Genomic DNA, 12,557 nt, shown 5'->3' with positions numbered 1-12,557 from the left:
AATGGAGGTTTATTAGTCGATCGATCGAACATTGTCAGAATTAAACCAAAAGAAAAGTAAAAAAACAAATCCCCCCCTTAAAAAGAGAGAAAGAAATCCACACTGAAGTTGAAATGGCTTCCTTGATGCAGCAAACTATTGAGTATCAGTTTTTGCATGCTTCCTTTTTCTCCAGTTTCTACTTTCTACATTTGAGCTTCCCCCAAATGGAGCCACACTCACAGAGAAGGGGGGAAAAAGTAAGAAAGGCAAAAGGGCAATGACTTTGTTTAATTTATCCATTACCTTTGTATTTTTGGTGGCTGCATGGGAGAATATTGCAAGCCTAAAGAGGAGGAGAAGAATGAAAATTGCAGTTGCTTTCATGGTTTTCCAATCAGAGAATTCCACAAATGGTTCCTTAGAACAGGTTAATTGCAGGGATTATAATTCATGCAAGTTAAAGTGTTCGATTCTTCCATTTCCATACTTTTAGAGCCCAGACAAATTATTTCATTGGATCGAGTAGTCGGCATTAATTTGGAGTTTCCTCCAACAAAACATTTAAGAGCCGGCTAACAATTTGAGAAGCATCAACTTGACACTAGAATAAACTTATTCTGGAAAAGAATCACAACATTGTTTTCAAAGTTGGAATATCTTATAGAACTCAATAAATGCGGTTTATTTAACCATCAAATAATCAAACTTATTTAAAAGTTCATTTGCAAAAAAAGTTTCTAGAATAGTAGGGTTAATGTTCGAAATCTTCTTTTGGAGGTCATTCCCAACTAGTTTTCTCTAATTTGTGAAATGCATGAGAAACAAATTCGTTTCGAACTGGATTAGCTTATCTCAATAAGATTATTAGTTCATATTTTAGAAATATTTTACGGGTTCTTTTTCTTTTTCTTTTTTTTTTCTTTTTCATGGATTACAAACCCATTTTTTATAAGATCTTACTAGAATTTCAAAGGTGTATTAAAAGGATAATAGTAGGAAATCGAAAATAAAATGGAATTTGTGTCGACCTTAAAACTCGTAAATCTGCCCTTCAAGTAAACAAAATCTTCTTAGGATTGGAATGTAGCATACTAAATTCTCGAAAGTTTCGTAACTAATGTATACAATTAACAACTAATATTATTAATTAGGGAAGTCATCTATATAATAAATAAAGGGGATTATTTCAGCCCAAGACAACTGCTTTGCGTAAAGCATATGGCTTTGATACCAAATAATTTGGTTAGAAAGAAACACAAGTCAATTGGAATTTACAAAAGTTATGCAATGCTAGAATTCATTTCAAACATTAAACAATTATGAGTCATTATTTTCTTAAAAGTCCACTCTCTATTTTATCACCCCGAAAGAAAATAAGAAAAATTTGAAGCAATTGTTTGCAATGGCCAACTCGTGCATTCTCAAAATTGGATGTCTACCTTTTGATAAACTTATTTTATGCTTACATACTCCAAGTAAGTAGTTCCATTTGGAAAGAAAGGAACAAAGTTTTTGAATAAGTTACATCTATAGACAAAAATATAGGCCGAAATCACGGACCCAAAAATTAGAAACAAGTTATGTGTGTGATGTATCCATAGCATAACCCTTCATCTCCTTGTTTGTATCATACTATAAAACAACAAACATCTGGTGGTTCCATTGTGGCTTTCTAGCGGGTTATTTACACCAACATTCTAACTTGTATTTGAAATTACAAAAAAATATTGACATTTTTTCCCTATTTCTATAGGAACAGAAATGACTCTTGACTTATTATTAAGAAAAATCGTTCAAAACGTCCTTCATATTTCACAAAATGAATTCTTTCATCCCTTATTGATCATGTGTACGAATAGTTTTTTCTTGTTTTTGAAACCCCATTTATATGTCTATTTAATTTTACTTGAACAATACGAATAGCATGTAATATATCTCTATTTGGTTTCACCTGAACAAACTAATTGTAGTTGTACGTAAAATCAAATAGAGATATATTACATGCTATTTGTACTATTCAGGTGAAATCAAATAGACATATACATGGATTTGAAAAAAAAAGAAGCTATTCATACATATAAATCGGATTGTGTGAAATGTAATTTGACATTTTTGCCTTTAAAACATGATCATGTGCAAGGCACGTGTTGGATTCTGATAAAAAACTAGTCAAAAACCTAGATATAAATTAAATTTAACCAATGTGAATTTGTAACGAACGTAAAATTTAACTTTTAAAAGTGAGGGATGAAAAAAGTTATTTTACAAAATATAAGAAACGTTTTGAATGATTTTTTCTAATAATAATTCAAACGAGGATAGTTCGATCCCATTGCCGACTTAATCAGAAATTAGCCCAAATCTTAGATAATAGTAGTGTAGCTGATGCCTCCAACCCGGGGAGGCCTCCACGTGACAGTTTTCTGATTTCTTACAAAATTAATTGTAACCCCCGTTGAAATTATATAATAAGTTGTATATGCTATTGCAATTATCGTAACTTGACAAGAGTGGATCCCGTGCCGAATCCCCGTCGAACACGAATTGGGGACAAGTACAATTGGCCTTAGTTGCAATTTTCTATAATTACTGTACAATTGATCCTGAACCTTTTGTTTACAATTACATCAATGTACATGATTTACACATCCCACTAAATTATGGAGTAAATCTTTAACATAAGTTCTCCCACAAAAAATTCCTACCGTACCAAAGGAGTATGTAACTCCATAAAGAGAAATCAGACAAGGTGACCCCCTATCACCATATCTATTCCTTTTGTGCTCAGAGGGGTTCTCTAACTTACTAAAGCAAGCAGAAATGGACAAAAGGATCTCAGGGATGAAAATAAGCAGGAATGGACCGAGTATGAGTCACCTATTTTTTGTAGATAACTCCCTAATTTTTTGTAAACAGAAAGAGAGGAAGTCAAGAAACTCACACAAATTCTGAGGAAGTACGAGAGAGGCTAAGGTCAATCCATAAACTTGGAAAAGTCGTCAATGTTCTTCAGTAAAAATGTGAGTCAACAGAAGAAAGAGGAAGTGAGTCAGAGTCTTGGCACAATTCAGGTTGCAACTCAAGTAAAATATCTGGGGCTCCCTATGGTTATAACAAGATCTAAAGAGCAAGTCTTTGGCTATATGAATGACAGCATCAGGAATAGAATGAACAGCTCGAAGAACAAATTGCTCAGTCAAGGTGGGAAGGAAGTCTTATTGAAGGCAATATCCATGGTTATGCCTGTCTATACAATGTCAGGCAATAAGCTGTCAAACAAGCTTTGTAAAGAAGTGACCTCCATGTTTGCCAACTACTGGTGGGGAGAAGCTGAAGGAAAAAATAAAATGCACTGGTGTTCATGGTGGAAACTGGCAAAGGAGAAAAGAGTGGGAGGATTGGGTTTCAAGGATCTACAGAACTTTAACAAAGTTTTGCTGGCAAAACAGGTATGGAGGCTGATCTCAAAACCAAATCTTTTAGTCAGTAAAGTTTTGAAGGCAAAGCATTTCTATAGGGACTCAATTTTTAAGTGCAAAATAACTAAGAATGTTTCTTGGATTTGGCAAAGTTTGATAGATGTCAGGGAGTTTGTGACAAATGGAACTAGGAAGAAGATTGGTAATGGAAAGGCTACCAACATATGGGAAAATAACTGGATCCCTGGGAACAAGGATGGCAAAGTCACCTCTGGGAAACCGCAGCATAGCAACATGATGAAAGTGGATGAGCTTATTAGTGGCTACAGATGGCAAAGACCATTAATTCTAAGGACTTTCAACCAGAAGGATGCAAAGAAAATCCTGGACATTCCTATCAGTATCTCAGGGAGAGAAGATAGCAATTACTGGTTACACAGCGGAAATGGTAACTACACTGTCAAATCAGGATACAAGGAATTGTGTAGAGGGACAACTGAGAAAGAGGGGAGAAGAGGAAATGAGGAAGAAACGAGTTTAACTAAATCCAACAGGAGAATCTGGAAGAATTTGTGGAAACTAAATATTAAGAGTAAGCTAAAGCACTTCATCTGGAGGTGTATAAATGGAGTATTACCAGTCAATGGGCTAAATATATAGAAGAACACATAAAGGTGACCCAATCTGTGAAGGATGTGGAGAGCAAGAAGAATCTATTAAACATGTGTTCTTTCACTGTAGAAGAGCTCAAGAGGTGTGGAAAATGGCACTAATACAATGGGATAGAATAACAGAACAGACAGGGAACTTTTTGGCTTGGTGGAATGCTATTATGGAAGCCACAAGTGGGAGAAATGGCATGGACCATGTAGAGCTAACAGTAAGCATTCTTTGGCAAATGTGAAAAACTAGAAATGATTGGAAGTTCAATGCCAAACAAAGACACCCATAGAAAGCTGTTCAAAAGGCTCAACAAGAATGGTAGGAGCAGGGAGCAGCTCAGAGAAAGGAGAGAACCAACATTGATGATTCTGGGAGACATAAAGAGGAAGTAGTTGCAAAGGAAGAAGGAAGTGACGAAATCCAAATCAGAGTGACAACTCAAGTGCGAAAAGAGTCTAACAGAGTTGGGATGGGGATCATTGCAACTAACAGCAATAATCTGGTGGTGACAGCATGGGCACTTAATGACAAAAGCTCAGGAAGTCAATTGCAGATTATTGCGGATGCTATTAAACTGGCTATCATCAAGGCCAGACTACAGCATTGGCAGAAGATTAAAGTGTACATCCCCAACAGTCAGTTGTTGAAGGAGATAACATTAAGGAAGACCAAGGACATCAAAATGGCAACGATAATTGATGACATTAACAATCTGAAGTCCTTATTCCAGAAATGCTCTTTTTGTTTGGATAGGAGCTTAGATTCTAGATGTCAATTGATTAGTGATTATGCCTTAGGCATCTGTCAAGATGAGGAATGGATCAATCCTCAGTGTGTCTAGCACTGTTGTATAGAATCACTTGAGTCTTTGCTCATATAAGTGTACATCTTTTGTTTATCAATACAAATTCTACCGTTGCTGAAAAAAAAGGAAAATATCAGAAAGACATTAATACTAGAGTGACCCCAAGAGTGTACGCACAAAGAATCTAGTTTTCACATGTGCCCCTTTTACCTTACGACTAAAAATGATAACCATGTTAGTAATAGAATTAGGGACTATGTTTTAGACATTTTACATGATGAGAAATGGATAAATCCTATGTACTACTAAGCACTTTTTGTATAAAAATAAAGGCCTTTACTCCAAACTGTAAAGCTTATTTTATGATCAATATAAGATTAATATCATTTCCGGAAAAAAAAAAAAAGAAAACCCAGAAGAATAAACAGGCACCATGTACAAAAGGGAAAGAGTCTGGCTATCGATAATTCAATACCCTTTTATCACCATTTTTGTTTTTGTTAACCACTTTTGTCTGGGCTGCATCATACGGCATTCGCCCTTTTGACAGCCTTGTTTTGTTCAAATACCTGTCCCCCCCCCCCCCCCCCCCAAACATCATGTAGAACTTTTGCTTCAACTTGCGGCAATGGGGACTCGTATGAAGTGCTAGTAGAACTCGTCCAGAATTTGTACTCAAATATGTAAATTACTCTTGAATGCCCTACAAGTGAACACTAATTAATTCTTCTACATAGAATTGGCACGAATAGGGAAGGACTAAAAACTTGAAAAATTCAAATAAAAGCATTTTATGTTATCGTACATTGTCCTGCAGAGGCCTAAAAAAGAAAATTTCTTGCAGAGAGCTCTAAAAAACAAATGATAGCTACGGCCCCACCATGTTAAAATCTCAAGGACAAAAGCACAAAAAGCTGGTCTTGGTCATCGGCAATTGAGATTCAATCTGGAGAATCATCTCCAGACCCAGTGAAGATGCAGATCCTGCGTAATCAAAGCTGCATAGTCTATTTCTTCTCATTTTCGAAAGTAAAAACCTAGGCAGCTACAATAATGAACCCTTCCAGGTCACAATGACAGCAACAAAACCAGGCACTTTCTTTTTCATCACTTTCCTAGATTCATATGCATCAAGAAAGTAAAAAAAAATATATCAAGAGATGAATGTATTTACACTGAATTAGAAGTTCTTTCAGCAGGCGACTAAAAGGTCCAACAGCACGTAACTAAAGAACTATGTCAGATATTTACCAGAAAGGAGATACAAAAATATCCAGACGCAAACCGCAATTATTGAGGCAACATTCAGACTCATCTTTTTGACATTTAACAAAAAAAATACATTGATATTGGAAGTATCAGAGTTCACTTCTTGCGAATAGAAAGGCAAAGCCATGTATCTTTCCTCCGAAAGAGGCTCGTACAATCAGCACAAAGTTCATATAGAATACAAATGAGAGGAAGTTGCATAAATAGCACGTCCAATGCAACCTTTCTCTCAACCTTCCTCTCCAAACTCATTGGTGAATCTCTCATGCACCTCAAGGTCAGCTTTGCTGACTGTTGGCCTCTGTCTTGCCAACACTTTGTCAAAGTCTATTTTAGATATCGGAGGTGGGACTATCTGCATGGACATTAATCAGAAATACTCTCAGTTAACATTCTGCCGAGAACAAAAATGAACATACTCGATCATTATATTATCATCCAGAATCATTATATTATACTCCATCATTATACTTCAAAGCATCACCTCAGTGATGTCAAGAGGTAATCATGATTACAGTAGATTGACAAGTTCATGCTCAGTTAAGTATTTTTCATGCTCAGTTAAGTATTTGTAATGACCATCATGGCAATGACGTATGCCACAAAGCAAGCACTTACAGACATTAAAAATCCAGCTAATATCGTAAACCAAGTAGAATTGACCCTAACATAGAATCCAATGTAAGCATCTATCTCACCTTAGCACCAAGTCCTTTACCGGCTAGATCCTGCATAGTTATCTGGACAGCACCTGATTGCTTTGGTCCACATGGCATCCACATACCATTAGGAGTCTTTATAAAGAACATGGCATCTTGAGTTTTGCGAACAGGTTCAAAAAGGACATCCTTGACCTATAGAACCAGGAAAAATAAATGTAAACATACACACACACAGTCTCCAGAAATCACAAATCTTAACAGAGAAGCCAGTGAGGAATTAATTGATTTTTGTTCTTTAGGAGAATACTATATACTTGTCGAATCTTACTAAATCCCACACTTACACAAACAGAAATATCTGATCCAGAAAATCCTTCTGTCCTACGAGCCAAGTCTTCGAAGTCACTCTCAGTCAAGTTGTGAGGTGTATCTCCTAAATGAACCTGCAAGCAACAGAAAAGTTAACATTTCACATTCAACTACGAAAAAGAATTGGATGTCCTAATCTTCAATCTACCATCTTTCACAAAATAGATAAGGAGATCATTACTTTAAACATGTGCTGCCGGGCCTTGAGATCCGGTAGAGGAATATAAATACGCTTATCAAATCGTCGCCTAATAGCCTGGAGAAACAATTCCACATTAGTCAAGAATCAATATCTTATGAAGATTATCAAGAAAAGTACTTTAAAGTGCCATTATTCAATGCTCTTATCTGCATAGACACATACTGCAGCATTTACTCTGCAGAATGATGGAAACTTTTACCACACCACTACACCTTCAAGAGCATGTAGGTCATTTAACAAGCAACATATGACACTACGCCTTACCTGATCAAGGGCATATGGAGTATTTGTGGCTGCCAGAACTAGAACTTTCTCATCATTATTTCCAACCCCCTGAAAGTAAGATAAGGTCAACATTCTGGATCAGATACATTGTTGATGCAGATAATTTCCAAGCAATATCTTGGATTCAAATACCAAGAGTTCAAGATAAAACATGTAGGATATTGAAAACTGTTTACAGAAACATGAAATTGAGGTATCCAACTGATTCAAAATTGAAAGGATCAATAACTGATAAAATGATGTCAGAGATCTGGCAAACAGTTCACCAGGCAATAACTACAGTTAATATGGTCCATGACTTCAGTTCTACACCCACAACCAAGAATCTTTCCTCCCTTTCCCCCAACACAAAAAAATAAAACAAGGAACTACTGCAGATACAAAATAACAAAAAGGCCAGGGATCATTAAATGGTTCAGGCACTTTGACATGGATTAACTCTTTCTATTAGAAATGACACAGTTGACAAGCTCAAGCTTCACCTATTGCCTTCCCCATAACTTAAACTTAAAGCCTCACACTGCAGGCTATTCAGCAACAGTCCAAATCCAAATAGTATGTATGTCAGAGCCAGTAAAAAAACCTTAAAAGTTTTTCAACACTAGCGGAAAATTTCAGGAAGGATGCAAATGTTACAAGTACAACCTCCAAGCTTAAATGACTTGCAAACATCTTTCATCTCAGAGGATGCAAAAGCCACCACTCCCCCTACTGCACACTACACTCCCACTTCCCCTTTCATATCACGAAATCATCCCTGCGCTTCATCATTGATACCATAAAGCACACTCAGAGAAAGTAAATGGCTTCCCCCTATGCCTTTCTCCCACCTTTATCCTATGCATGATACAATGAATGTGATAAAGCTACATGTAGAAGGAGAAATTACATGACTAATAGATGCAACAATGCAACAATTACCTGCATTTGTACAAGCAATTCCGTTTTTATACGTCTTGAGGCTTCACTCTCATTTCCTTCACCTCGCTGACCACACAAGGAATCAATTTCATCAACAAATATGATTGAAGGAGCACTTTCCCGAGCCATCTGGAAAAGGTTTGAAACTAGCTTTTCACTCTCACCCATCCACTTTGAGACCAGGTCTGAGGATGAAACACTGCATAAAAGAAGCAGTTGGCACTTGCCAACTTTATGCTCTAAGTTCTTGAAAGCAGATTCTCAAAAACAAAAAATAAAAAATAAAACAAAACATCAGAACAAATAGTTTGAAAGACAGAAACTTGTGTCTCGAACCAAACAATAAACAAAATGCACTGTCAGAATAACATGTCTAATTAAAGACAGAAACTTGCATGCTGAACCAAACATTAAGGAACATGCATGCTTTTACACAATGAAACGTGCTATCAACGTAGTACTTAGTCTTGTAGTTGGCAAACTTACACACCACATAAAGATCTTGTCAGATAAGACTTATGAGAACTCCATCACATGAAGAATAATTAACAAACAAAAGAACAATCTACATTCTAAGCAATCAAGTTCAAGGAAAGTACAAAAATCATCAAGATACACCTCAATCCAGCAAAGTATTAAAGCTGCTATGGAGGAATCTATCCACATGCAACTCAATCCAGTGAAACAGAGAGCCACCAATATTGAAGAACCTAACACTCTTCATTCTTTATGTCATGCATCAAAAGCAGTGCAAAGTAAGAATGCATTACATGCTAGCCAACAAATTAATGAAATAGTCTAATTCCCCAAAAAAGGAGGTTAACTGGACACACTTGCACACACAAACATACAAAACAGAAAAACATGCAAAACCAAAAACCATGCATAGATATAATTCCTGTTTTTAAGACAACTGGATGCAAAATGTGGAAAATAAGCATCAATAGCAACACATTTTAAAAATAAATAAATAAAAGGCTCTGCAGTTCAGGTAAGAAATACTAAGAAGTTAGTCAAAAACTTTTCACTTCTAGGTCTTGAAGAAAATATCCAACATATGACTATATAACTAGCTTGTAAGCCCACATCAACTTAAATATTATGAGATTAATTTAGATAGTTTCCATATACTGTACCTGAAAAAAGTGGAGTCTGCTTCAGTAGCAACAGCCTTTGCCAAATATGACTTCCCTGTCCCTGGTGGACCATATAAAAGAAAAGCCCTCCATGGCCGTCTCTTGCCTAAGAACACGAGATTGCTAAGCAGATTCAGTTTAAATGAAATACAGATTGTTTACAACAAACGGATGAACATCTGATGATAGTACCTATTAGATGACTAGATATTATCAACTGCATGAACTAAAATACGTTCCAATTATTAGGACATATAAATCTTTTCAAAAAACTCCAACTAACCTATACTTATCATGGTGCCTGGTAAGTAATGTCTATGGAAGGTGCATAGTGTCAGGATATTCAGATCTATGGACTCACGAATAAAACACGCAAGTTGGCATTAAAGGAGACAAATACCAAAATTAAGGCAGTTCATGTTATTTGAAATTTTTGTAAGAGATACCAATCACATGAGAAGAAGATATATTTTTCTCTGTGAACCCATACTTGATAGTAGTACTGAATGAGAGTTGGCAAGCTATAAAATACACAAAATAGTTCGAAAGAAAACATGCAAAAAGATTTATGCATCTAGGGACCTCTGGAAACTGACACAACCATTTCATTTTGGGTTTGAACCAATTATTTAACTGGGATTATAACTTAAGACGTTTTATAAGCACTAATTCTAGAAAAACTAAGTTTCACTAAATAAATAAACATTTCATATAAAAACGAGTGACAGCCTAAGTAAAATGAGTGACAGCCTCAGTAAGATTGAAGTCTTAGAGATGAAATAAATTCTTTCAAACCTTAGTCTAGAGTCTGCTTTCAAAGGCAGTAGAACTTGAACCTAGTTTAACTCATGCAAGAATTGATGGCATTTCTGACATCATCTAATCAAAATTTTGTCCTGCCAAACTAGGTTCTGTTATATGAACCACACTTGTCTCCTTAAACCATCTAGCTTATTTCCCCAAAATAAAACCTAAAGTTAAACAAACTCCTTAGGATGTAGTAAAATTTAGCTCAACATAAAACTTGAAACCTGATTCCCTATCAAATAAGCAACGAGCTACTAAATTAATCTAATGCCGACAAAGCTGACATTCAACCCTGACAGCTAGGAGAAAGCTCCAGACTATCACCAACATATTGGATCCTACTACTTATCAAGACAAAACAACCTCAAGAATTTCAACTAATTTGAGTAAATTAACTTGCCCATCCAAATAATGACGAATTATAGGTAGAAAATTTTGCAACTTTACCACTAAGTTCACCAATCCCCACAAAATCCAGCTAAAAAGCGACAAATTTTTACCTATAAATTCCCATATGCCCAACAATAACAGACAGTAAGGCATGGAACTTTACCCCTGGAATTCAACACTCCCAAATACTAACACAACATATTTGATTACCAACGACTACATAATATTCATCAATCCAACAAAAATCAGATCAAAATCAGGCAGACACTAACCAGTGAAAAACTGGGGGAACTTAACGGGCAAAATCACAGCTTCCTGCAAAGCCTGCTTAGCACTTTCCAATCCAGCAACATCGTTCCACTTTACATTCGGTTTCTCCCTAATAATCGCCGAATTCAACCCAGCCCTAAGCTTAGCCTGCTCAGGATCCTCCCCATCTCCCTCACCACCACCACCATCCTTGGGTTTCCCCTTCGGCCGCGTGGCCACCGCAGCATCGCCGTTCGCCGCCGGTCCCGAACCACCACCCTCGTCTAAAACAGCGCGAATCTCCTCGGCACGGCGCAAATACTCGGTAAACTTCTGGGTAATCGCTTCCCGAATCTTAGGGTTTTTCTCGTACTTCAAATGAGTCTTGAAATACTCCAGCGCGTTCATGTACAACGGGAACGCCTTCGCATAATTCCCGGCGTTATCTTCCTGAACTGCTTGCCGGACATACTCGATGGCTTGCTCCTTGAAATTACTGTACATATTCTCCAATCATAAATCAACAAGTTTTTCCCTCTAGCTAGAAATATGTATATATATAGGTTGATCGAGGGGAAGATTTGGGGGAAACTAAGAAAAAATCGAAGAACCCTAGAAATTGTGAGTAATGGTGAAATTGAAAGGAGTTTTGATGAAGAATACAGGAACACGAGTAGAGGAATTTTGCGTTAGTTGACTCGAATCTTAGACGCGTGAGCAGAAGACGCGGCCAGCCACGGCTGACAAATTTACAACCCGAATAAATGATGCGGGAAGTGCAAGAATCCGAATACTATCAGCACTTCACAAGGCGCTAGACCAAGCAAAGCGGCAAATCACAAAGTAGCAAGTAAATGGAAAATTCTTTTCTTTTTCCGGATTTTGGTGGCAACCCCACTAGAGATTTAATCTAGACGGGGTACGGTTCCTGCATGGCGTTAGCATGATAGTAGTAGTATTAGGTACTGGTTAAAAAATTGACGATATAAGTACTTTTTTTATTTGGGAGAAAATTAGTAGAAAAAAATTGCGCAAATCGTCTCACACATATTATTATTGATGTGAAATTTTAGTTTCCTCGTACTATATAAGAATGAGTTTAGGGTAAAGATTTCAACCCCAAAGATGGGGCTATTTTGGGAATATGAGAATATTTAAAGTGCAATTGGAGTATTGAATATGAATCATTATAGCTAATTTGGTTCTTTAATAATTATTTAAATGTCCTCTTAGATATTTAAAGCTAGGGGTAAGTTTAACATGTGACCGATATTTGATTGAACATTGGGTACAATTGAATTCAACTTGTGTTTTAGTCAAATTACATAAAAACCCTTTTAATCATTTAATTGTATTGATATTCAAGTCTCTTAATTTCTTAAAGCCTTTCTCATCAGT

At 36.4% G+C, this 12,557-nt stretch overlaps 1 protein-coding gene and 1 pseudogene across 1 annotated transcript; both read right to left on the bottom strand.

The window, feature by feature from the left end:
- The window catches only part of LOC113772993, a 36,740-nt pseudogene extending 36,374 nt beyond the window's left edge, over positions 1-366 (bottom strand).
- A 5,726-nt stretch (positions 367-6,092) lies between these two features.
- On the bottom strand, positions 6,093-11,998 carry LOC113760876 (protein SUPPRESSOR OF K(+) TRANSPORT GROWTH DEFECT 1). Its single transcript, XM_027303619.1, has 8 exons — positions 11,183-11,998; positions 9,714-9,819; positions 8,578-8,776; positions 7,636-7,704; positions 7,351-7,425; positions 7,145-7,243; positions 6,837-6,992; positions 6,093-6,493 (listed from the first exon to the last, which is right to left on the bottom strand). Exons 1-8 carry the CDS (start codon positions 11,661-11,663, stop codon positions 6,368-6,370), a joined length of 1,311 nt encoding a protein of 436 aa, XP_027159420.1. The 5' UTR covers positions 11,664-11,998; the 3' UTR covers positions 6,093-6,367.
- Positions 11,999-12,557: the final 559 nt, after the last annotated feature.

Source organism: Coffea eugenioides, chromosome 1 (assembly GCF_003713205.1).
Source record: "Coffea eugenioides isolate CCC68of chromosome 1, Ceug_1.0, whole genome shotgun sequence".
NCBI classification, from domain to species: Eukaryota; Viridiplantae; Streptophyta; class Magnoliopsida; order Gentianales; family Rubiaceae; genus Coffea; species Coffea eugenioides.
Note: the sequence above shows the minus strand (reverse complement) of the source record. Positions and strands in the feature narration are given on the sequence as shown.

Excerpts from the sequence above, each read along its gene's own strand:
- LOC113760876 (XM_027303619.1), bottom strand. The coding sequence starts at position 11,663 with ATGTACAGTAATTTCAAGGAGCAAGCCATCGAGTATGTCCGGCAAGCA. Across the intron at positions 9,820-11,182 it reads GTTCCCCCAGTTTTTCACTG|GCAAGAGACGGCCATGGAGG; the intron begins GTTAGTGTCTGC and ends TCGTGTTCTTAG. Across the intron at positions 6,993-7,144 it reads GATCAGATATTTCTGTTTGT|GTCAAGGATGTCCTTTTTGA; the intron begins GTAAGTGTGGGA and ends CTGGTTCTATAG.